The 25,378-nt window shown below is 41.8% G+C and overlaps 1 protein-coding gene across 1 annotated transcript in view; it reads left to right on the top strand.

Annotated features, from left to right (window-relative positions):
* Positions 1–25,378, top strand: part of prex2 (phosphatidylinositol-3,4,5-trisphosphate-dependent Rac exchange factor 2) — a 415,983-nt gene that overhangs the window by 340,325 nt on the left and 50,280 nt on the right. Inside the window, exons 34-37 of the mRNA XM_080194118.1 lie at positions 10,795–10,938; positions 11,042–11,156; positions 15,242–15,305; positions 15,601–15,791. Coding sequence (XP_080050244.1) covers positions 10,795–10,938; positions 11,042–11,156; positions 15,242–15,305; positions 15,601–15,791 — 514 coding nt within the window. The remainder of the gene's footprint in view (positions 1–10,794; positions 10,939–11,041; positions 11,157–15,241; positions 15,306–15,600; positions 15,792–25,378) is intronic.

The following is a 25,378-nucleotide window of genomic DNA, read 5'->3' as shown; positions in this document are numbered from 1 at the left end:
GACTGAATTAGTATAGGAAATTTGCAAGATGTTGATCTGCATTGGGTCTTGCTGAGAAGGTAAGCAATGAGCAGGGTTAGTACAATTTTATATACAACGTGCAGATGCTGTTCTCATCAGGATTTCAATGAGGCAATTGCTAAATAGACTAAATTTAATAATCATGTTTTATAGACCTCTGCAGATATTCTGTATTCGTTGAATACCAAGAATATTAGAATAGTGATAGAAACACCTTCAAGTAGCTAGTGTCCTGTTTTGCATTTTGGGAAAGACTGTTTAAGGGAATATTTCTTAACTCTCAACAAAGATAAATTCCATTGAGGAAGAAAGACTCTAACAGAAGGATGCACCATTTTTGACTAACTAAGGAAGTTAAAAGTGGCGTCAGATTGAAAGTAAAGGCTACAAAGCTGTGAAGATAAGCGGGAGGCTAGAAGATTCAGAAAGAAGTAGAATCAGCAAAGGATGATTAAAAAATAATAAAAAAGGGAGAAAGTGAAATGTGTGAGAAACTAGCAAGATAAAACCATACAGTAGAAGCTTCTACAAGTACATAAAAAGGAAAAATGCAGCCAAAGTGAGCATTGTCCTTTGGGGGTGAAATTGGGGAATAAACAGTGAAGTTCCACCATCATGACCTCTTGGTTAGTTTTTTACTAACCAGGAGATATAAGGGGCAGGTTTTTCACATGGAGGGTGGTGAATGCCTGGAGCGTACTGCCGGAGGAGGTGGTGGAAGCAAATTCTATAACAATGTTCAAGAAGTATCTGAATAGATACATGAATAGGCAAGGGATAGAATGATATAAACCACATGTAGAGGCAACAAAATATTGGATTAGAAAGGTGTCTGTATCACTCAGACTTGTTAAGCAGAAAGGGTCTGTTCCTGTGCTGTATGTTCTTTGTTGTTGATCTTTGGAAGATTCCCGTGGCTCTGCGGGCAGGTTGAATGTTGGGGATGCTTAGACACCGGTGTGAACTTCTTGTCGTATCTTTGCTGGTGCCCACCATGACAAATCAAGAAACTAGTGTGGAACAGACGTGCATCCCACTGATGGGGCGCAGCTCAAGGTCTAACTGCAATCCTCTGTCCATGTCCGATATTCTGTGACATCATGGGGAAACACAACGGTGCAAAACATGTCAGGAACAACATGATATGCAGATATCAGGATTGATCTGTACAATCTGCCACCAGAGTTTGGAATGGAGACTGCAAGCAATCCTGGATCCCAGAAAACCACAGCAGTCAGTGGGGGGACCATCTATAGGTGGATCTTCCAGATTCAGTGTCATTGAGGGGGTCCATCTTCCAGCCTTATAGTGTTCCCAGAGATCCATCTTCTTTCTCAGGTAGTCTATGTTCTAGTCTCAGAGTGCTCCCGGGGATCCATCTACATTTTCAGGAGGTCCATCTTCTTCCTTCAATATGTGTATGTCAGTGTTGTTGGACATCTTTTCAATATGGCACCTGGATACAGTAGCACGGAACGTGCCAATAGGCCTATCCTGCCACGGGATATGGCACAAAACACCCAGTTGCATAATTAATAAGCTGAGGGCCAGAAGATATGGCGTGGTTTCCCACTGGCCTCAATAGCGGGAAACACTCCACATCCCTGCCATGAGACTTCATCCCAGATGGGAGAATTCAGCCTGGAAAGTCGGGATAAATGGGTCATTTTCAGAATGACAAACTGGTGAAATGCTGGGGCTTCAACAGTTTACCACTTAGATTATTGGCTTGAATGAAAGGTCCAATTGTATTGTGGCAACATTTGATAGTGCTACGAATATAGGTTAGAAAGAAAGTTGTGCGGAGGATGCAGATAGTCTGCAAAGAGATATAGAATGGTTAATTGAGTGGGCAAAAAATTGGCTGATTGATAATGTGGGAAAACACAATGCTGTCCACTTTGGAAAGAAGAGTGGAAAAGCTGAATATTATTTAAACGGAATGATTATAGAATGCTTTGGCACTGAGGTATCTGGATGTCATCTTACATGAATCATAAAAAGTTAGCATGCAAATACAGCAAGTAATTAGGAAGGCAAATGGAATGTTGGTCTTTATTATAAGAGAATTACAGAATAAAAGTAGGAAAATCCTGGAACAACTGTAAAGAGCAAAGATGAGACCACACCGAAACTTGGATTTGTGAACCCGAGGATGATAGCGTGATTTGGGAAATTTCCCAGCTTGCCACATTTGCCAAGGGAGAAGATCCCTTGAATTGCAGAATTTTCATTCTGAGGGGGGTGGGTAAAGGTGGATCCAGGACTGCTGTCCCTGGATGCAGATTGGAGGTAGCTTCAGGGCTTGCCAAGTGCCAAAATAAGCTAGTTAAAAAAGGAGACTTTTACCCAATTTTTTGCTTGTATTTTATGTCCTCGAACCTTTACTCCACCCACTTTCAACCTTATCTATATCAACTCATGCCCCTCAGCCACCCCCAAGTTGTCCCCCCAAAGCCAACTTTATGTTAACCTAGCAATATCCTTTGTCCTTAAATCTTCCATATCAACTTGCACAGTATGCAGAATGGTGAAACCTCAGGAACCACGTTGAAGTGAAATGGAATAAAACTCTAAATATCTATTACAACTTTCACTATATACTTAAAAAATTCCATTCACGGAAACTCATTCAAAGCATTAAATCCCCTCAAGCACTTGCTCCTTTATTAAAAACAGTCAAATCTGTACTCATGACCCCATCATATAAAAGACAGCTAACGAAAAAATGCTGGAAAATCTCATAAGAACATAAGAAATAGGAGCAGGAGTAGGCCATCTAGCCCCTCGAGCCTGCCCTGCCATTCAATAAGATCATGGCTGATCTGAAGTGGCTCAGATCCACTTTCCCGCCTTCTCCCCATAACCCTTAATCCCCTTGCCTATCAAAAACCTATCTACCCGCGTCTTAAATATATTGCACGAGGCAGCCTCCACCACTTCAATGGGCAGAGAATTCCAGAGATTCACCACCCTTTGAGTGAAGAAGTTCCTCCTCAACTCCGTTCTAAATTGCCCCCCCTCATCAGGTCTGATAGCATCTGTGGAGATATTCCTATAGTTGCGTAATTATGGGTTGTGAAAAGCAGTCAAACATTAATAATGACCTAATGTTAGCCCTTAGGGTAATGTCAACAAGAAACAATTGAACTGTTAATCTAGATTGTATTTTCCCTCTCTCTGACACAGGAAGGCTATTTTCTTTTATATTTCAAAGGCTGGGGCTTTAGATAACTTTGCATCTTAATTTTTTTTATACTTCATACTGACATAGGCAGGTTGCTTTTTAATTTTTAAAGGGCTGATGATTTAAATAACTTTACAGCTCAACAGTTCTTCAGAACTTCTGCACTATTCCAGAGCATTTATGTCTACCTAAAAATTCATAACTCCCACATTGCGGGCTGAGGCCTGTGTAACAGAAAAATGGGGCAGACAAGATCAAATGGCCCTCCTGTAGTCAGGCTTCCCTCATGTGATTCACACTTACTCCTTTTCCCCTAATGGGAAACATAGGATCCGTTGGAAATGGACACAGAGCTTCCAGATTTCGCTCCTGCCCACTGTTTTTGAAAATCCAGGCTCTGTGTACTGTTTTGGTCACCTCACATAAGAAGGAACATACTTGTGCTGGAAGCAGTTCAGAGAAGGTTCACTAGATTGGTTCAGTTTTAAAATAAAGGATGCCCCATTTAAGATGGAGATAAGGAGGAATTTGTTTCTCTCAGAAGATCATTAGTGCTTGGCATTCTCTTCCCTAGTAGAGCAGTGGAGACTAGATCATTGAAAATATTCAAAGTTGAGTTAGATTTTTGATCTATCAGATCAACAATAATCTTACTGAATGACAGGATAAACTTGAGGGACCAAATAACCTCCTTCCTTCTATTTATTAGATTTTTATGTTGGAGATAATCCATGCTTTGAAATTGATTTTATTCAATGAATTATAAAGAATGCTGATTTTGAAATTTCCAATCCAAATAGAAAGAAATACACATTCGTAGAAATCACTACTGATCATCCTTAGCAACGAACACTTTTTAATAATCTGTTGGATCACATAATTAAGGATAATAAGGCAGAATTATGTTCCCAGTTGAAAGTTTGCCTGCCAGGAACATGTATTGAGAATTTGTCCGCATGATTCCCATGATTTTTCTATGAAAATTTCTGTTAATATTTTTCTATTCTTTTGTCATGACTCTTGATGTAATCCTTTCTATAAAATACCTTTGCAATGTGGAGATGCAAGACAGATCTTTATACCTTGGTAAACAATTTAGAAAATTATGAGTGACCTCTTAGTTGATGTATTTGAAGAGCAATCGCCTTTCAATTAAAATTCCCTTGTTCAGAAAATATAGTGCAAATTGACGTGAGCAGTCAAAGGATTAAAAATAGCATAATTAGCGGGGTAAGAATACAACAATGGTCACTGGCATGATAAAATAACTGCTGCCAATATAAAGCAGCTATTTTGTGCTTTGGCGCGGAAAGCATTTTTGGCAAAGAGATGGAAGTTATGTAAAGCAGTAATTTTGAGGGGAACTTGTAGTAGCACTGGAAAAAAAGTGGGTAGAATCTTATGGACCTGATTTTTGACTGAGTGTTGGGCCCATGTTGGGTTGGTGCAAATGACCCTGCAAGTAGTGTGCCTTCCCGGAAAATTTTGAGAGCGTCAGCCGACTAAAAGGGCAGAGTTGGCGCTGCTTGGTGCAAAGTGCTATTGACAGGAGAATCAATCAGAAGCTCAAATGAAGGCTGAATATGTAAAGGGACATTGGCAGCATGTAAAGTAGTAGAATTATGCAACATGAGAGCAAGTTTGCAGAAACAAATGGAAAGGAGCCAGAAGGGGAAGGGCAGTCCCTTGATTCACACATGCAGCAATTGAGGCCGTACTAGAAGTATTGCCATCATTGAATCCTCCAATGTCAACATCCTTGGGGTTACCGTTGACCAGAACCTCAACTGGACTTACCACATAAACACAGTGGCTACAAGAGCAGGTCAGAGGCTAGGAATATTGCGGCAGTTCATCTCCTGACTCCCAAAGTCTATCCACTATCTCCAAGGCACAAGTCAGGAGTATGATGGAATACTCCCCACTAGCCTAGATAAGTGCAGCTCCAGCAACACTCAAGAAGCTTGACATCATCTTGGATAAAACAGCCCACTTGATTGGCATCATATTTACAAACATTCAATCCCTCCCCCACTGACACTTTGTAGCAGCAGTATGTACTATCTACAAGATGCACTGCAGCAATTCACCAAAGGTCCTTAGTTAGCACCTTCCGAACCCACAATCATTTCCATCTAAAAGGACAAGGGCAGCAGATAAATGAGAACATCGCTCACTGACTTGGAAATATATTGTAGTTCCTTTACAGTCTCTGGGTCAAAATCCTGGAATTCCCTCCCTAACGTCATTGTGGGTCAACCCAGAGAACATGGACTGCAACAGTTCAAGAAGGCAGCTCACCACTACCTTTTTAAGAACAACTAGGAATGGGCAATAAATGCTGGCCAGCCAGTGATGCCCATGTCCCACAATTGAATTTAAAAAAAGCTGTGAGGGCACAGTGGCTTTTTCCAGAGGATGGCAGAAAGAGGCCAGCCACCCTCAGCAAACAGGAATGGCTGATGGTGGCAGAGGAGCTGAGCAGCCAGACAGCACTATATGGAATGGGGATCCAGTTCAGGCAATGCTTTAATAACCTGCGGTCTGGCAAGATGAGAGCAACACAATTGTCAGTTGGCAGCTATCACTCTCTCACTTGCATAGCCTTTTCCAGCACACATACCCTTTGATGCACTCCATTTGCAACTACACATGGGAATGTTGGCCTAAGCTTCACATTAACTCTACATCTCACTAGACAGCAGTGATACTGTTCCTCAATTTGCTGACCTAATTCTCCGCATCTTACAGTGAGCCTTCTCAAATGTCATGCCTATGTTTTAAGAAGATACTGAATTCAACTATCTTCATTCTCTGAATTTTCTGATTGCAACGAGCATATAATTCTTGACACAAGTGGGGGAGGATGCCTGGAATTCTGGAGTGCCATCAGTGTAGGTTGTTGCCAAAGGAGAGATTGGCATGTCACTGTGACTGGGTGAAAACACTGCAACTGTGGAAATGTGAAGTCCTATTCAATAAATAATATGATAAATATTGGGCCTTAACTTCCTCAGATGACATTTCACATCACATTACCAGTGCACACCCCCTTACCTGCACTAAATTTTTTCAATGACTGTCTCACCTGACCTGGACAATATCCAGCATAGCGGGTCCCCTGGTTCAGTGTTGGAATCTGAAAGAAGCAGAGTTATGGAGAATATGCCTGCTTTTTATGGCACGAGCTCTCATGAAGCTGGTGAGTTTAAAAGAGCCATTGAAAATAACAGACCAGGGAGAAAGTAAATGCAAGGTATTTGTGATGGTTTCAGACACCGTGGGAGGGGTCGAACATCGAGGGGTTTGGACATTATGGAGACATAATAGATCAAGGGTGTTGGTCATTGGTCAGGGGATTGGGTCAGGCTGGTTCCCGTCAGGCAGGGTCAGGTCTGGTAGTGGGGAATCAGATTGGATCGGGGAATCGGACTTGGGAGGGCATTCTAGCTGGGTTGGATTATGAATACCTTGGAGGGGGATGAAGAGTGCTTGGTACTGAGGGGAGAATGAGCATGAAGTTGGGAGTGTGGAAGAGTACCATATGGGTATTGATCTGGGTATCTAAAATAGCTGTGCTGAAATTAGAAGTGGTTTTATGTACTCTAACATTTTCATAGTATCTATTAGTACAACATTGGCAGAACCATCCACAGTTATTGAAGTATGTAAAAGTATGGAAACTGTGGCAATCTGGAAAATTGCCTTGGTGTGTTCAGTACATATGAAACAGGACAAATTTAACCCAGCCAATTACCGCTCCATCAGTCTACTCTCAATCATCAGCAATGTAGGGGCTATCAACAGTGCTATCATGTGGCACTTACTTAGCAATAACCTGCTCACGGACACTCAATTTGGGTTTTGCCAGGGTCACTCAGCTCCTGACTTTATTACAGCCTTGGTTCAAACATGGACAAAAACGCTGAATGGGGTGAGGTGAGAGTGATTGTCTATGACATCAAGGCAACATTTGATTGAGCGTAGCATTAAGGAGTCCTAACAAAACTGGAGTCAATGGGAATTGGGGAGAAAATTCTGCTAGGTGGAGTCAAACCTGTCAGGTTAAGACGGTTGTGGTGGTTGGAAGTCAATCATCTCAGTTCCAGGACATCAATGCAGGAGCTCCTCAGGCCAGCATTTATTGCCCAACCCTAATTGCCCTAGAAAAGGTGATGGTGAGCCACTTTCTTGAACCTCTGTAGTTAGTGTTGTGTAGATATTCTTATAGTGCTATTAGGGAGGAAGTTCCAGGACTTTTCCTTAGCGAAAGTGAAGGAATAGTGATTATATTTCCAAGTCAGGATGGTGTGTAACTTGGAGGGGAACTTGTGGAGTTCCTATGTGTATGCTGCCTTGTCCTTCAAGGTGGTAGACATCAAAGGTTTGGAAGTTGCTGTTGAAGGAGCTTTGGTGAGTTGCTGCAGTGTATCTTGTAGAAGGTTTGTGGTGGAGGGAATGAAGTAGTGTTTAAGATAGTAGATGGCGTGCCAATGAAGTGAGCTACTTTGTCCTGGATGGTGTCAAGCTTCTTGAATGTTGATGGCGTCTCCGCACTGCACTAAGAAGGTAAAAGGATAATAATCTTCAAGGTTAGGGAAGATTGTGCATTTTTCCATTTATCAGTTACATAAGTAGGCAGAAACTTAAGGTAAGGTTACAGTATCAGTCTTTATACTTTCTTTATGATTTGGAATTTTCTTCTGCAAGTTCCACAAATAGTTTTATAAAGTGAATTAGATAGTTGTTTGAAAAAAAGGTATTAGATCCATTTGGCATCTGCCAAAAAAAAGCTTTGGTGCCAGTGTCCTGGCCCTGCTACTACATTTTATGATTCTGTGTATACTTATTTATACATATAGATAGGTCTGTGGCAGATGTGTAGTAATAACATCGGAACTGCTCTGCACCTGAGACTACCTTGGGTGCAAAATGAAAAGAAAAGTGATTGGGGAAACAACTCTAGTTCCCACTATAAGAACATAAGAAATAGGAGCAGGAGTAGGCCATTCAGCCCTTCGAGCCTGCCCCGCCATTCAATAAGATCATGGCTGATCTGTCGTGTCTCAGTTCCACATTCCCGCCTTCTCCCCATAACCCTTAATCCCCTCGCTTATCAAAAACCCATCAACCCACGTCTTAAAAATATTTAGCGAGGCAGCCTCCACCACCTCAACGGGCAGAGAATTCCAGAGATTCACCACCCTTTGAGTGAAGAAGTTCCTCCTCAACTCCGTTCTAAACCGCCCCCCCTTTATCTTGAGGCTGTGCCCCCTAGTCCTACTGTCCTTTCTGAGCGGGAAGAGCCTCTCCACCTCTGTCCTATCCATCCCATTCATCATCTTATACGTCTCAATGAGATCTCCCCTCATTCTTCTAAACTCTAACGAGTACAAGCCTAGTTTATTCAGCCTCTCATAGTTCAACCCCCTCAACTCCGGTATCAGCCTAGTAAACCTCCTCTGCACTCCCTCCAAGGCCAAAATATCCTTGCGTAAGTACAGCGCCCAAAAGTGCACACAGTACTCCAGCTGCGGCCTCACCAATGCCCTATACAGCCGCAGCAAGACCTCCCTACTTTTATATTCAATTCCCCTGGCTATGAAGGCCAGCATCCCATTAGCCTTCCTGACCACCTGCTGTACTATCTTTTAGATCAGTGTGCATTTCTGAGGATTCCCTTTAGGAGGGCCAGAGAACTTCTATCTGGACAAACCTGTAAGTGATTGAATTAGAATGACAAACAGCATATGGCTCCCATCTTATTTTCCAAGATCTTTATCCATTGGTGTGTCAAATATAACAACAACCATAACTGGAGCTTACAAGTTATTCTCAAACCCTTTAAGACTGAAGGATCACAGAGAGGGCTGGCACCTTCTCGTATTTTATGAAGGGCATATTTCTCTTCCATGTACAGCAATGAGGATCTTTGTGCTCTGCAACCATCTGCTGCTGATTTTGGATAGCAGCCAGAAGACCACATAACTGTTGACTTCGTTCCTATTTCAGTGGATGCTCCTGTGTCAGCAGAACGTGAGATCTTGATGGTGTGCTGAAGCAGCTAATATAAGTGGGTTGAGGACATATCAACTTGCGCTCAGGCAGAAAGTAGTGCGGAAGATAGATTCTCAACATGTCATTGGATGGACAACCAATTAGGTTATCGCAAAGAAAAATCATTACAGTTATTTCATAATTCTGCTCCAGGGAACAATTCAAGTTCAACAAACTTTGACAATGCCAATGTCTCTGCAACCATTTTTTTTCAGGGTCAGGTTTTAAAATAATTTGGTCATGCTTCTTGTTCCTGTCAGGTTAAGATGTTGGAAGATTCCTGTAGCCTTCAGTAGCCTGCTGCACGTGATATAGATTCTCCAGTGACCTCTGGATCTGGTTTTAAAAAATCCTTGACCGTGACAATTCATCTTCCTGTGGCCCACTAACATCTAAATGTTTGCAGTATCATCCCAACAATTCTGCACAACTGGAATTTGCAGGCATTTCCATTACGCTTGATACTGGGACACAAATGCTTGAATTAAATTTTTAAAAATTCTTTCATGGGATGTGGAAGTTGGTGGCAAGGCCTGCATTTGTTGCCTATCCCAAATTGCCCTTGTACTGAGTTTGTCAGGCCATTTCCACACCAATGTATGGGTTTAGAATCACATGCAGGCCAGATCAGCTAAGAATGGCAGATTTCATGCCCTAATGGACATTAGTGAACCAAGTGGGTTTTTTACAACAATCAATGATAGTTGTCATAGTCACCATTACTGAGACTAGCTTCATATTCCAGATTTATTATTTCAGTAGAATTTTAGGCCTTCCCATGGCGGGATTTGAGCTCATGTTCTCAGAGCATGGGCCTATGAAATTACCACTATGCTACCATCTCCCCTAAATTAAATGATCTTCCTATGATTTCTATAGCCTTTGGTCATAGTTGACCAATTAATTCTATCTTTTCACGTGGAAAAGAGCAAGAGCGCCTTAGGGAACATAATTATCTACAAGGCGTCTTATAAACCTGACTTGGACATATACTGCCCTAACCCCATATTGGGATACACTATCAACACTACCACAACAACCTTTCATTTATACAGTACTTCTAAAATAAAGAAATATGAAGGTATTCTACTTAGGTACCATTAAAACAAAATGTTGTTAAAACAAATATTGCTGTCTTTCAGGGAGTAGGCTGCCTAATTACTGTTCTGAGCTAGGACTGATGTATAGTACGAGCAACCTAATAGGGAAGTGATAAACACCATCTTAACAAGGAGAAATTATCTTTTCAAAAAAAATGCTAAACACAGTTTATTGGAATCCCAACCTTAGCTTCTAGCATTGTTCAAACATGTTTTAATCCTATCCACCTGTCTCAAAACATGGTGAGGTCAAGCAATGAAAACTGTCTGTTGGATTTACCTGTCAAAGTCTTCAGCCACACTACAGAGTTCAGGAAGGTTTTCCACTTTTTCTGTTGTTGTCCTGAGTTAAAATTAGGGCCACCATTAGAGTAAGGAGAATATGGTGACTTGTATTTACTATTCTTTTTCTCTCTCTGTTTTTTGCAGATAATCCCATCATGCACAAAGTAGAAGGGAATCGACAAGACTTAAAAGTATTCTTCTACCTTGATGGCTACAACTTTGAGCAACTTCCTCAGAGGCTAAAGAATGGAGGAGGTTTTAAAGTTCACCCTGTTCTTTTTACACAAGGTAAGGGATGCTTTATGTGTATTATAGCTTTGCAGCTGCTGCATTTTGTCTGTCCCTTCTTAATGCTTAGAATTCATAAATCTGAAATGTCTCTCCCATATAGCAATGGAAAGTATGGAGGGCTATTACTACACAGACAATGTGTCAGTGGAAAAATTCCAAGCACAGATCAATGCAGCTTCTCTGGAGAATATAAAACAATATTGTCAAAAGCTCAGGTAAGAAAAAATTGTCCTACATTTTATGATGAATGTTTTTAGTTTTAGTTGAGTCAAAAGGGGTGCTCTTTTTTAGAAATAATCTTGTGGTGTCATTCAGCAGTTAGTAAATATTTAAAAAGCACTTTAACTCCAATTAGTTACAAGTTTATATCATGATAATACCGAGTGATTGGGTTACTGAAAAACAAATCAGTTCACACAACAGAATGTTAGACGATAATAATACAGTTCCTAATTTACTTTTCCAGGAATCTGCCATTATAGTCAGGCAATTAGCCAATCAAACTCTAAACCTAGATTGGAATTCTTCCACCTCGCCTGTGGCTAGGATTATGCAGAACTGCTGCAGTGAATCGAGATTTCACTGAGTGTCAGATTCTCCATTCTCATTGGCAGCACTGGTGGGCATCTGACATAGGAGAATTCCAGCCGTGGACTTTTTGATACCTGCTGCCTCTATTATTCAGTGGAACGTGACAATAAGAATTGGAACTGCAGAATACCATCAGGCCCCTCAAACCTACTTTACTACTAAATGCAATTATGTCTGCTCTGCCTCAACTCCACTTTCCTGCCCAGTCCACATATTACTTGATTTCCTGAAAGACCAGAAATCTGTCTATATATGAAGTATCCATTCTGTGCAGAGAGATTCCCAAAGACGCTTGGTCCTTCAAGTGAAGTAATTCGTCATTTTCTCGGTCCTGAATGATTGACCCCTTCTCTTTTACACAGAAACTAGAAGCAGGAGTACACCAGTTACAGCTGCAAAGAACATTGTCCATAACCTTGATCCCCTCCAACCATTACTTCTCACTCCTTCCAATTGAATTATCTCCTGCATCAGTGCAGTTGTTACATTTCCCAATCTTCCTGCAGGCTTTGTTCTCATCCAGCAGCAATTACCTCATACCTGTTGGACAGTGGCGAACACTAAGGCCTTTCCACCACTGCACTGCAGTTCCCTCGCTTGCCTGCCACAGTCACATCTTTCTTTCCTTGACTAAGTCTAAGCTGTTGCCTAGCTTAATGGGTGTGACTACTTCCTGTTAAAATGTCCAGGTAACTTTTGCCTCTGAAGAATCGCAATGTTTCAATATCTTGAGGGTGAGAGCAGCGCAGCGGGCCAGGAGACTAGAGCGGAGGCCATGCAGCGGGCTTCCCGCTGGGCACCACAGCCTCCAGCTGCCAGATTTCTGACATCATCAGCTCTGCGCCAGAAATTGGCACAGAGCTAAATAAATTACGTTAATATTAATTTACATTTTATTAGCAGACCAGTGTCTGAAGTCTCTGGGCCCACAAGCCTCTCTCTTCCTGCCAGGGGTGCTTTACTCCAGAGAGTTTACAACAGCTCCCCACTAATGGGCAGCTGGTGGTCCTACACCGCTGGATAAAGGGGGGCCTGGAGGCCCCCAGGATGTCAGGGGTAAGGGGGGGAGGGGGCCCTCTGGGTATTGCGAGCATGGCAAAACCAGCCTGGTCCCTTGGCACTGCACAAGGGGCAAAGCGGCAATGTCTAGGGGACACCTTGGCCCTGCCCACCAGGCATTGGACAGGTCCATGAGAGGTGGGGCCTAATGGAGAAGGGGAGATCGGAGGGATTTTGGGGTCCTGCTGCCACTCTCCATTCAGGTTTGGTGATGGAGGGAGGGAGACCAGCGATTGGAGGGCATTGGGGCTGTGGGTGGAGCTGCCAGTTGAGGAGGGGTGGGGAGTGGTGGGTGGGGATGGTCAAGACTCGCCCAGACACATCCGGGAGGCCAGCAATCGGATGGTGGGTGGGGAGGGGGTTGCATGGCCAGTGATGTGGGGTCGCACAGCTGACCAGCAATCAGGAGGCCAGCAGTACAAACTCCTCTATGATGGCGCATGCACAATATCCCACTCAGCAGTATTCCGATCTCTCCAGCTGAAATAGGCCCTGTTCACAGCTTTTTAATGAGATTCACACTGTTGCACTCTGCGGTGCAGTGTGTGGAGATTCATTTTGAAAATCCAGCTGAAAAATCAGCAGGACTTGCACTAGTTTTTATGCAAATTCAGCACTTAGAATTTTTGGGGGAGAATTCCACCCCTTAATCTTGCACCCAAGTTTAATAACTCAAACAAAATTCCTTAAGTTACAGATACTTACTGCAAAAGTAGGTGATTGAGATCACACTGTTCTCCACAAACCCAACATGCTGCTGATGTGGTATACCTCCTACACTGTCATCTCTATCTTATCTTGTTTTATATAACTAATTAAAGTTTTATGTAATGAATTGAGGTGGTTTATTGTTATAGTTTTTAAAAAATCAGTTATTGTAACTAGTTTGTTATTAATTTAGTTTAGTATTTCTTACAGGTTCCTAGCTTACATCATTTCCTAAAGAAGAGGGCAAATAAAATATACTATTCACCAACTTGCTGTCCTGTGACATCATCAGATCCAGGAATTATAGATAAAAACAAAAATGCTGCAAGGACTCAGTAGGCCAGGCAGCTCTGTGGAGAGAAACAGAGTTAGCACTTGAGGTTGATGACCTTTCATCAGAACTGGATGTTACTGAAAATCTCAGGATTTTGAAACCCAGTTATCATAATTCTTTATCTTTGGTCCTTACTTTGTCAAAGTCTGTATTTATTTGAGGTAATTACCTCATACTCCAAACTTTTTTTGTTGCTTGTTACTTCCCCAGACAGCTTTACTCTAATTAAATTCTCAAGTTACAATTACGCAGTCAGCTTCCAGCTCACATTAATGTCTCCCTATTCAAGAATCATTTACAGCTGGTTAACTGCCAACTAACTGACACTGTTAATTTATTACCTGCATTTTTTAAAATATCTAAGTTAAATTCTAAATGTTGAGACAAATGGCTGGATTTTACCAGCTCATGATGTGTTGCACCTCCTCTTAAATTGCGGAACCACGTTAAGTGTTCTTCAGTCCTTTGTCACCTCCCCCGTGACCAGAGAGGAATTAAAAATTTAGGTCAAGGCCCTTCAATCTATCCCCTTGCCTCCCACAGCAGCCTTGGACACAATTCATCTGGACCTGAAGATTTGTCAACTTTTAAGCCACCAATACCTTGTTCTTCCCAATGTCAACTTGCTCAAGAACTGAACATTCTCTATCCCTGAGTTCCATAACTGCATCTTCATTCTCTTCTATGAAGATGGATGTGAAGTATTTGTTCAACAGTCCACCTATAGGTTTCCCCCTTGGTCCCTAATGGGTCCTATTTTTTCCCCGGTTATCCTCTTTCCATTGATATACTTGTAGAATATCTTGGGATTTCCTTACTTTTATGAGCCAGTGCTTTCTCATGTCCCATTCTGCGTTACATTACATTCATAAGGTCATTTATGTTCCAGTGCTCCCAATGGAAATTGGTGGTGACATCCTTCATCTCAAAATTATGCAGGAAATTTCCTGGAATGCACCCACCCTGCAATTGCTCTTTCACACTGGGAATGTTAGACTGCAGAATCACCTGAAGAAGGTGCCTTATTAACCATAGAGGAATTTCATAAACTGTTGACTTACAGATTACCAACATTTGCTGGGTGTACTAAATACTCAAGGAAATGACTGGAGCTGAAGAAGATGGCAAACAGGCTGATCATACACAATTTGAGGGGGAAATAGGTTTATTTTTTATTAATTCATTTTCGGGATATAGGCAACACTAGCAAGGCCAGCATTTTATTGCTGATCCCTAAGGACAATGGACAAAGTTAAACTTTGTTAGGTAAAAATAAACTTCTGACCTAAATTCTGGAGCTGAAATGGGTTTGATTGGGAGCCTTGAGAAGACTCTGGAGCTTGTCCGGAATAACTTAATTGAATCTGGGGTTCTGCTAATCAATCATTGGGGTGGATACCACTGCTCCATCGTTGCAAGTGTGGACTGGCCTTTCTAGCAGATGTTAAATACGTCATTCCTGCATGTTGGGGCAGAATATGTGCCTGCACTCTGAGCAAACTTAACTGCACTTCTACCAGAAAAGCAGGACTTCTCGAGCTATCTTATCTGAATATTTTGTTCAGCTGGTTCTGGGGATTCTGTCTAATGGCTATATTCTTTAAACAGGTCTTTCTATCTGGCCAAGTCAAATTTGCCTCTGAATTCATCTAAAGCTGCTGCAATAGATAAGGTAATTAAGACAAACATTGAATCTTTATATTCAAGTTCATATGAATTTCATTCATTCATCTAATGGATTCAAACTTTAAAATTGTTTTAATTCATAAGAGAAAAGTTTTTTAAAGTGTAAATTAAACCAAAATTTTATTAGGAAATAATGTCTTTAATTTCCTTGTACAGTCCAGAAAATTGTATACACTTATGGCACTGTACAATTTTTGTACTCTGTCAGACTTCCTATCTCAAGTTACCTTACCTACCTGAAGAAAAAATGTTGACTTTAACATTTCTTCTTCTGCCTGCAGTTCATGAGGCCCCTCAATGCATTGGATGAACTTTACCGATTGATGGAATCCTTTATCAGGTCAAAACGTACGGCATCCTGTGCTTATACAGCCTGTAGTGCCTCAGGAGTTGGCTTGCTTTCAGTGTCTTCTGAACTCTGCAATCGTTTGGGAGCCTGCCATATTATGATGTGCAATAGTGGAGTTCACCGGTATGAAAGCCTATTTTACTTCCATATTATAAAAAAATCATTTTTTTCTGTCTATGAGATTAAATGGACATTCCAAAAATAAATTAAACTTTTTTTTATTTGTCATACCAGTATTGTAGACCAGCACTGGAAGCTTGCCAGTGTAAGTGTGGCACATCATGGGTCATCAGTCATTTCAAATGGTGATTGTAGAATTTTGAAACCTTGTTGGATTGGGGAAGAAAGCTATCCCACTGGCTTTCCTTTGCTGCCTGAAACCATGTCAATGATTTTCTGCTAGAAGAGGTGGCAATCTAATATATGTCCAACAAGTGACTGGGCTTATCACAATAGTAATAGTGGTGGTGTGTTACATATTATTCAAGGAATCTAAGTTGCACTGGCAACATGCACATTTACATGCAGACTGTAGTCTGGAGCTATAGGTAATGATGGTAGAGCTTCCAAATTTCTTTCCATCACAAGGCTGACCAAGAATCTCTCCCACTCCTCCCACCTGCCATTGTGTGAGTGTTGGAAGGAGTTGCAGGCTGACAATCAATCTGTTTGATTGTGTTTGGCTATTTTGTCCTCTAGTGAGAATCGAACCTGAGACTTTTGGCAAAAGCACAGGAAAACTACCCATTGTCCTAACAAGACATCCCATGAGCACATTATAATAGGATCTAAATTGTTGAATGATATCTTACAGTATATTTCCTATCACTTGATTCTTCATAATGCTGGTGCATTCCTAATTTCCAACATGCTTGCTAGCCACTGGTTTGGAAGAGTAGTGTCAAATTTTAAAAGGACACATTGACTAAGGCAGATTGGTTTCTTTAGTCAAAGCAAAACAAATGAAAAGTTTTATCTTTGAAAAAAGAGTTTTGACTTTTAGCCAACAGCACCAGCCATCTTACATTTTTGCAGAACAGGTAATTAATGTCTGTCCTCTTCAATTGAAATAGCATTTGAGCACAGCTGTAAATGACCCAGTGCCATTTCTGGGTTGGAGTTAGAAATGTAGGCTAGAACCAAGCTAAAATCTGGTACCCCAAGGAAGACACACCACCATTGTGGCTGAAGAGGAAAATTGGCCTTAATATAGTGGTAAATCCTTTTTTATTTACAACTCTTAAATTCTTGCATTATTTTTATCGATGGTGGCATTACAAACAATGACATGATAGGTTTCTGCTTGCAACAGATCGCAACAGTTGAAGTGAATTACATAGCGTGTGGCAAAATGGTGGCTTCATCTAAGGTATTGGAAGATGTGACTGGATTTTGCGGATTGGCAGTAAAAGTGGAATGTTTTCTGAAAGGAAGAACATGTTTGACAAATTTATTTGAGTTCTATGAGGAGTTATCTAATAAGGAAAGCAGGTTAAGCCTATGTTCATTGGAGTTTAGAAGAATGTGAGGTCGGCTGAAATGTTACTACCATTCACATCGGTGGGATTTTTCTATCCTGCAGTGAACAGGGTTTTGGTTGGGTGCCAAATTCTCCAACCTTGTGCAGGGGGAGTGTGGTGTGAACAGTCGGTAAAATCGTGTCCAAAATCTTTTCTCGGGGGTCTTGAGATGCTGAGAGAATATTTTCAATCATGGGGGAATCTAAAACTAGAGTGCATAACTACAGATAGAGGATCACCAATTTAAAATGAAAATTAGGAAGATTTTCATTTTACTTTTGACTCTGCTCTGTGTGGAAGAGATTTCCAATGGAAGCTGAATCATTGAATATATTCAAGGCTGAGTTGGACAGATATTTGAACTGAAGGAAGCCAAGGATTATGGGGACAGGCGGAAAAGGCTTGTGGGTGTGAAAGGCCTCCTCCTGATTCATATGTTTTGTTAGAATACAATCAAAATTTTAACTGGCAGTATAATGTAGGACTGTTAATGCAAGTGCTGTGGCAGCACATAAATAGGCTAACTTGCTCGATGAAGTGAGGCCAACTTATTCACACAATTTACCACATTTTTCAGAACTGTAAATGAATGAACAGCTGCTAACTGCCCCTTGTGAATAAGTATCGGGGAAGAAGACAGAGATTGAGCAAAAGTACAAGTATTGTTGCAAGAGGTTGCCAGGAGGGGAGAAAGTACCCAATTTTTGAATATATTTTTATGGAACTCATTGTTCCAGATAAATTATTAGGCTGTGAATCAATCATATACTAATCAAGAGCCCAATCAACCAGCTGCTGAACATGCACTACTTCGCTGTCCTCTTTGCATCTATCATTTTCATTACTCTGCAGTGTCGTAAGCCATAGGATTCTGCACTCAATGTTCTGGAGACCAGATGCTTATTTGCTTTAAACTCGCCATCATATTATTGCTCAACATTTCAGGCTGTGCTTTTTGAGTGATTGAATAAGGGAGAAAAATTCTGACTGGGATTTTCTGTGTTGGCTTTCATTGACTGTTCCTTGATTTAAGGATGACATCTATTCGATTGCAGGTTTCTGCCACAGCTCTGCATGTGAGGCAAATTATGAATCTTCAAATCTTTAGGCACGGTGGGGAAGAGCATCCCATCAGGTAATGGGATTGGAGTACAGATTTCCTTTCTTTTTGTTTTTGTTGCAGTTCTGCCCCCAAGATGTTGTAAATCAAAGTGTGATGCAGCTTGATGGACAAGTTGTTGCTATTTTAAACCAGCGGGAGCAAGCTCCTCCCAGTTATTATTGTCAGGGCTGCTGTGTTTCAAGGAGAGCTTCAGGGTATCTATGAAACATTTTCCTTGTGCTCCCTAGCACATTGACCATTTGAGAATTAAGGAAGTTTTATCAATGGAACTTGCCCTAAGAAGGTTGTGGGTATTTGTTTGACAGTCCTCCCACTGAATCTAGATAAGAAGGGGGCATTGTTGATATGGTGACAACAAATGCTCTGTATACCAGGACCTTTGGCAATTTGTGAGGGTTTTTGTTGTCAAACACTCACTGCCAGACTTTGCAGAAGGCTGACCTGGCTTGGCTGATTCGGTGTTGGATCTCTTTGTCAATGGTAGCGTTTTGAGAGAGGAGGCTGTAAGGATATGGGATGTGCTCAACATATTCCAGAGACTCTCATTCAAAATATATGGCAGGAGTAAAGGCAATATCTAAAAAATGGGACAAAATTCCAGAGAACCGAGGTGGGTCTTCTAACCTGCCCATCTTGGCACTCACCCATGGCTGTCTAGGATTTACTTCTGGGGTCTGTGGGCCTAACTTGGTCTGGGCCTCATCTTCCCAGAGTGAAAATTGGACCTATAAGTGCCTTTTGAGTGGAGGTGGATCAGCTGAAATGAAATTTTCTGATTCAAGTGACCGACCTACTCAAATTTCAAGTTTGATGAGATGACCATAGTGGGTCGGATCTCAAACAATGATGAGACAAAGTATAGGAATGAGATAGAGAATTTGGTGAACTGGTGCGATGACAATAATCTTTCCCTCAATGTCAACAAAATGAAGGAAATTATCATTGACTTCAGGAAGCATAGTGGAGAACATGCCGCCGTCTACATCAATGGGTTTGAAGTAGAAATGGTCGAGAGCTTCAGGTTTTTAGCTGTCCCAATCACCAACAATACGTCCTGGTGCCCCCATGTCGACACTGTAGTTAAGAAAGCCCAACAATGCTTCCACTTCTCAGAAAATTTGGCATGCCACCTATGATTCTCACCAACTTTTACAGATACACCTTAGAAAGCATTCTTTCTGGTTGTATCACAGCTTGGTATCTCTCCTGTTCTGCACAAGACTGCAAGAAACTACAAAGGATTGTGAATGTAGCCCAATCCATCATGCAAACCAGCCTCCCAGCCATTGACTCTGTCTAAACTTCACGCTGCCTCAGAAAAGCAGCCAGCATAATTAAGGACCCCATTCACCCCAGACATTCTCTCTTCCACCTTCTTCCATCGGTAAAAAAATACGAAAGTCTGAGGCCACAAACCAACTGATTCAAGGACAGCTTCTTCCCGACTGTAATCAGACTTTTGAATGGATCTACCTCACATTAAGTTGATCTTTCTCGACCCTAGCTATGACTGTAACACCACATTCTGCGCTCTCTCCTTTCCTTTTATATGAATGGTATGTTTTGTATGTATATCATGCAGGAAACAATGCTTTTCACTGTATACTAATACATGTGATAATAATAAATCAAATCAAAACCTTGGTAGCAAAAATCTGGCCCAATATATTTTTCTACAGATGGAGTGGTTAGTCTTGTAGGTTCAGCTGTGGGCATGGATCCAGAAATAAGATCATCAGCCCAGTTTGTTACATTATATATCTGTGTCTGTACTTTGTTGTTCTCATAAATAAAGGCACCTGGGTAAAATTTTAATTAAGAAGCTGGTTGAAGTACCTGAATTGGACCAGTACAACAAATGCAATAGCAGTAATCAATCCCAAGGAAATACAGCAATAAACACTCAACTCACTACTGCTTTCTTACCTGCGCAGTTCCTTGTTCTGACTGCTGAGATGTTCTTAGCTAACAACCTCTTGGCTTTGGAGCCCATGAAAGCCTTGCCAAAGATAACTCCAACTGCATTCGTCTTTGCAGTACAGACTGTGTGACAGGGGGATGAGACAACATGTCGGGTACCGACTGAGTGAGGGGGTTGGGTGAACAGAAACAGATGAGAACTGCGAACATTTTGACAAGACTTCCAACTTCCATCACCCTTTTACTATCACTACTCTCAAGGTTCAGTCATTACAGTTGTACTGCAGAAAGCCTCAGCACTAATGTAAGGCCACGGTTAAAGTATCTGTCATCCTACTGAAAGTGGCAGTCATGTAGACATCCAGAATCTGCTTGACCATAGTCAAAGTGTTCAAAATCTTGCTAGATATATTAAAAAGTGAGAAACTGTTTCCAACAGGTGAAAGATCAAAACCAGAGACAGATTTAAGATGTTCAACAAAACTAGGAGCAACATGATGAAAAATTGTTTCTTTCACCACAATGAATGTACAATGTATTTCCTCACAAAGCTGGTGGATGTAAATATGGTGGTAAGTTTTCTCTTCACAAAAGCCAGTGCAGACTTGATAGTTCAAATAGCTTCTTAACTTGCTTTCTGTGCTAAGATTCATTAAGATGTCCTTGTACTTATCTTATCAGAATGTTTGATATTAAAAAATAAAATATGGTATTTATAAAAAATATAGTATTTGCATATTACCTGCTCTGGAATTGCACATCATTGCTTTGGACAATGTGGAGGGGAGCAATGGGATAGGAGAAAATCTACGATGAGGTAGAACAGTGCTCTTCATTAGCAATGATGTGTGCCCTTGGGGACTTCATGTTGTCTGATCATCTTGGACTTTGCAAGGACTGGTCATGAGGCACACTGTGTGGAAGAGGAGGCATCATAATGTTAGGCAGCCAAGCGCCTGACCTCATCAATCTCAGTTGCTCTGACTCCTTATTAGTTAGGACAAAGGCAGCTCAGGCACTAATTTAAACTGCTGATGTCAGTGTCATTTCTGGGAGTGTACCACGGCCAGTTGAGTCATCTCTGAGTGCGATCATAGCGGACATATTTCATTAGCAGCAATTTTGTCCCAAATGTTATGTTTCTGTTTCATCATCACTGTTATACATTGTGCGAGGTTGTGTTGGTTCTGATAGATATCTGTGGGAAGCCTTGCTAGATTGAAGACATGCAGCTACTAGCCAACTGTGGATTGTGCAAAAGCCCCAGAATCTTGCAGGGTGCTGTTGGGCTGGGATGTTGGATGGATGTGTGAAAAGGCAGCATTTTCTGATGGCTGATGCCAGGATGTTCTCCTCAGGTAGCACCTCATCCCAGCACTGACATATTCCCTTGAGGCTTGCTCACAGTTCAAAGCATTATGGCAATGTGAGCGGGCTACGCAGCAATGCACTGTCACCTGGAAGTTCCAGAGTGAAATTAGAGGAGTAGCAATGCTGTTGGTGATGCTGACCCATGATGGAGGAGAAAGACCCAACGGGATCTACAATGCATCTTGTCATCATCCTCCTGGAATCTGCTGGCAATGAGTGCCTCATGAGCCTGCCTCGTCTGACCTATGCAATGGCCCCTTTGCCAGCAGCCTCTAAGTCCACACCTCATCGCCATCAACCCCTTGGAAGTGGTCCTCATCAGAGAAGCGATGCAGTTCTTCCAGTCGTCATCTACCAAGCACCCCCCCAATTTATAGTTCTAGATTGTGTGCTATTCTGCAAGTCGTGATGATGTGTTTGACCTTTAGGGTGTGCACTGGATCTTCCATGCACCAGAGTTGTACTTTCAGAATCCTTATCATGTGTTCCACCAATGTTCAAGTTGCAGCATGAGCCTTGTTAGACCTTCTGTCAGCAGGGGTCTGAGGCCACCACACGAGTGCCATCAGCCGTGTCCTTTGCGGGTAACCCTTTTCCCTGAGGAGTCAATCCTGCATCCTGTGTGATCCCTCAAAGACATCTGAGAGCTGAGACTTACTTGAGATGTAATAATTATAGACACTTCTTGGTTATTTCTGATAGACGAGGGAATTATTTCTGATAGACAATGGAATTAAGGGTTATGGGGAGAAAGCGGGAAAGTGGAACTGATCCACTTCAGATCAGCCATGATCCTGTTGAATGGCGGGGCAGGCTTGAAGGGCTAGATGGCCCACAAGTTTGTTGTGGGCACACACCAGCTGCACATTGAGCAAGTGATAGCCTTTCTAGTTGAGGTACTGGCTGCCTGTTGTGAGGGAGCTTTTATAGTCACATGAATACACTAGAGAAAACCCTGCACCTGTGGGAAACCAAATATCTCAGCAAAGCTGAGTGCTCATCTGACCTCATTTACTTGATCTCTGTTGACATTGATAATATTGTGGGCCTTTTCAAAAATGGTGCCTGTGGCTCCTTGAATGCACTTGTGGGTGGATGTTTGGGAGAATCCACAGTGGAGCCCCAGAAGGAACCATTGGCAGAGAAATTGAGTTTGCTTGTTACTTTCCCATCCACTGGCAATGGATGCCTTCCCTATCCATTTGGTGCCACCTCCTGGAGGATATGGCAAATGTGAGTCACTTGAATCCTTGACACGTGGAGGCATCTGAGACTTTGGCTCTTGCTCAGCTGCAAATAACAGATGCAATGTCTAAGCATCCTGGATCTAGCACAGTGCCGATGAATGAAGCTAGGGGAACAATCATTGATACTTTGAGTGATCAGTGTTGTATGAATGGGCATTATTACTTAACTTTCCTGACTTTCTGTGTGTCAACTGAACTAGATGCTAACCTGTCTCAGCTATCTCTCTCTCCTCATTTGAACTATCATTTCAGTTGGTTGACCATTCAGTGCTCCCCCTAGCCTTGTGCCTCAGTGCAACTTTCCTCACAGATTGCTCCCTGTGCAACACTTGCCCTGCAGCCCCAACCCACCGTCGGTTTTGCAAAACTGGTTTTGGGCCTTCTTGTGATATTTAGCTCTTGCACCCACCATGACTCCCCTCCTGTTCAGAAGCGAAAATCCTGGTTTCATTGTTTATACTTATCGCCGAATATGTCTTTCCTAGCATCCAGCTGATCTGTGTTCTCGACAAAACACAGTATTCGCTTAATGGTTTCCTCTCATCCAAGTCCCAGAACAGGATTTGTTATCTGTGACTGACATTTTGATGAAGCTCAGAGCAATGGACTGCCAGACTCCAAATTGAAAACTTTGGATGAGCTTTCAGATTTAGCCCACTTTATTAACCTTAGGCATCCTGCCAGCACAATTCATTGACCACAAGTCAATGTGAACAACAGCAGGAGCAGCAACATATTAAGTGCAGCTATATTGCCTCCTCCATTTTAATTCAATTTTCTTCATGTGTCAGAGCTTTCAGAAGAAGCATTTGTTGGCAACTATAATATATTATAAAAGCCCCAGCCTTCATTGGTAAGATTTGGCTCGGGTGGATTTTAGCACTTTAAATATAATGCTATTTCTAGCTTTGAGAATATATTTAAAAGGCTATGAATGGAACATTGATAGCACTATTCCAAGTATCACTAACCATTTTTCTTCAAGTACAGACATATGGGTCATTATTTTAAGCACAAGGACGAAAGAAAAGAAAATCATGGAGAAAAACATAGGGGGAGAAATTTGTTTTCTTGGCAAATGCCCAAACTGTGTTAATTCCTAGGCAGCCCACGTAGTGTTCTTCAGTGATAACAATAATGAGTGCAACACAAACTGCACAGGTAGTGACCACTAGTGTTGCCTGCCCCCAGGAAATCAGATATTACATATGAATTTTACCCCATAATATTGTACAAAATTATTGTACTTAAAACATATGAATTTTACCCCCATCATATTGTAGAAAATTATTGTACTTAAAACACTGCATAAAACAAATCCTAAATTCATCAATTTTGAAGGCAAAGCATTGACAAAGTGTTGACTGTTTCTAGTACTGGGTAGTTGTTTGCCACAGGAGACATTCACCGCAGACCCTGCTTACATTAAATGGCATGGATATGCCAGCGTTGGACTGGGGTAAACACAGTAAAAAGTCTGACAACACCAGGTTTTAGCCCAACCGATTTATTTGATAGTAAACTCACTAGCTTTCGAGGGGTTTCCCTCTTCTTCAGGTGAATGGAGAGTTCTGGCCTCAGACAGAGCATATAAAGCACAGACAGTTTACAGACTACTGATTAGAATGCGAATCTTTACACCTAACCTGCTGTTCAAGTCCTAAAGTGGCTGACAATGTGTGTGGAAGGAGCACTGATCACAGGTTAAAGAGATGTGTATTGTCTCCAGACAGTACAGCAAGTGAGGTTTTGCAAACCCAGGCAAGTCACGGGGGTTACAGATAGTGTGACATGAACCCAAGATCCCTGTTGAGACTTTCTCATGTGTGCGGAACTGTTCTCATGTGTCTCTGCTCAGCGGCTCTGCGCTGTCGTGTGTCGTGAAGGCCACCTTGGAGAATGCTTACCCGAAGGTCAGAAGCTGAATGCCCGTGACCACTGAAGTGTTCGCCAACGGGAAGGGAACAGTCTTGCCTGGTGATTGTTGAGCAATGTTCATTCATCCGTCGTCGTAGCATCTGCATGGTCTCCCCAATGTACCATGCTTCGGGACATCCTTTCTTGCAACGTATCAGGTAGACAATATTGGTCGAGTTGCAAGAGTATTTACCGTGTACCTGGTGGATGGTATTCTCACGTGTGATGATGGTATCCATGTTGATGCTAGTGAGTTTACTATCAAATAAATCAGTTGGACTAAAACCTGGTGTTGTCAGACTTTTTACTACATTAAATGGCAGCAGACAGATCAAGCCTGTCACTGACTTTGGAATGGTTAACAAGTGAGATCTTTATGTAGTTATGCAGCTCATTGTCACAGTGGTAGCTGTTCAGATTGGACATGCATGTATATTAGGTGCAATTCTCCAAAAAAGAATTCTGACTGTTGTTCCCAGCACAAGAAGCGGTGCAATTTCCATCAAGTGGATCAATGTGATCCAGATCGCAATTCACCCACACTTAAACATTTTTTGGAGCTTGGGACTATTCATACCAGAAAGAGTTGTGCGGGACCTAAAGATGCCAGCG

The sequence above is a fragment of the Carcharhinus amblyrhynchos genome, chromosome 8 (genome assembly GCF_965287045.1).
Source record: "Carcharhinus amblyrhynchos chromosome 8, sCarAmb.v2.hapA, whole genome shotgun sequence".
Lineage (NCBI taxonomy): Eukaryota > Metazoa > Chordata > Chondrichthyes > Carcharhiniformes > Carcharhinidae > Carcharhinus > Carcharhinus amblyrhynchos.
This window is presented reverse-complemented; position numbering and strand designations above follow the sequence as displayed.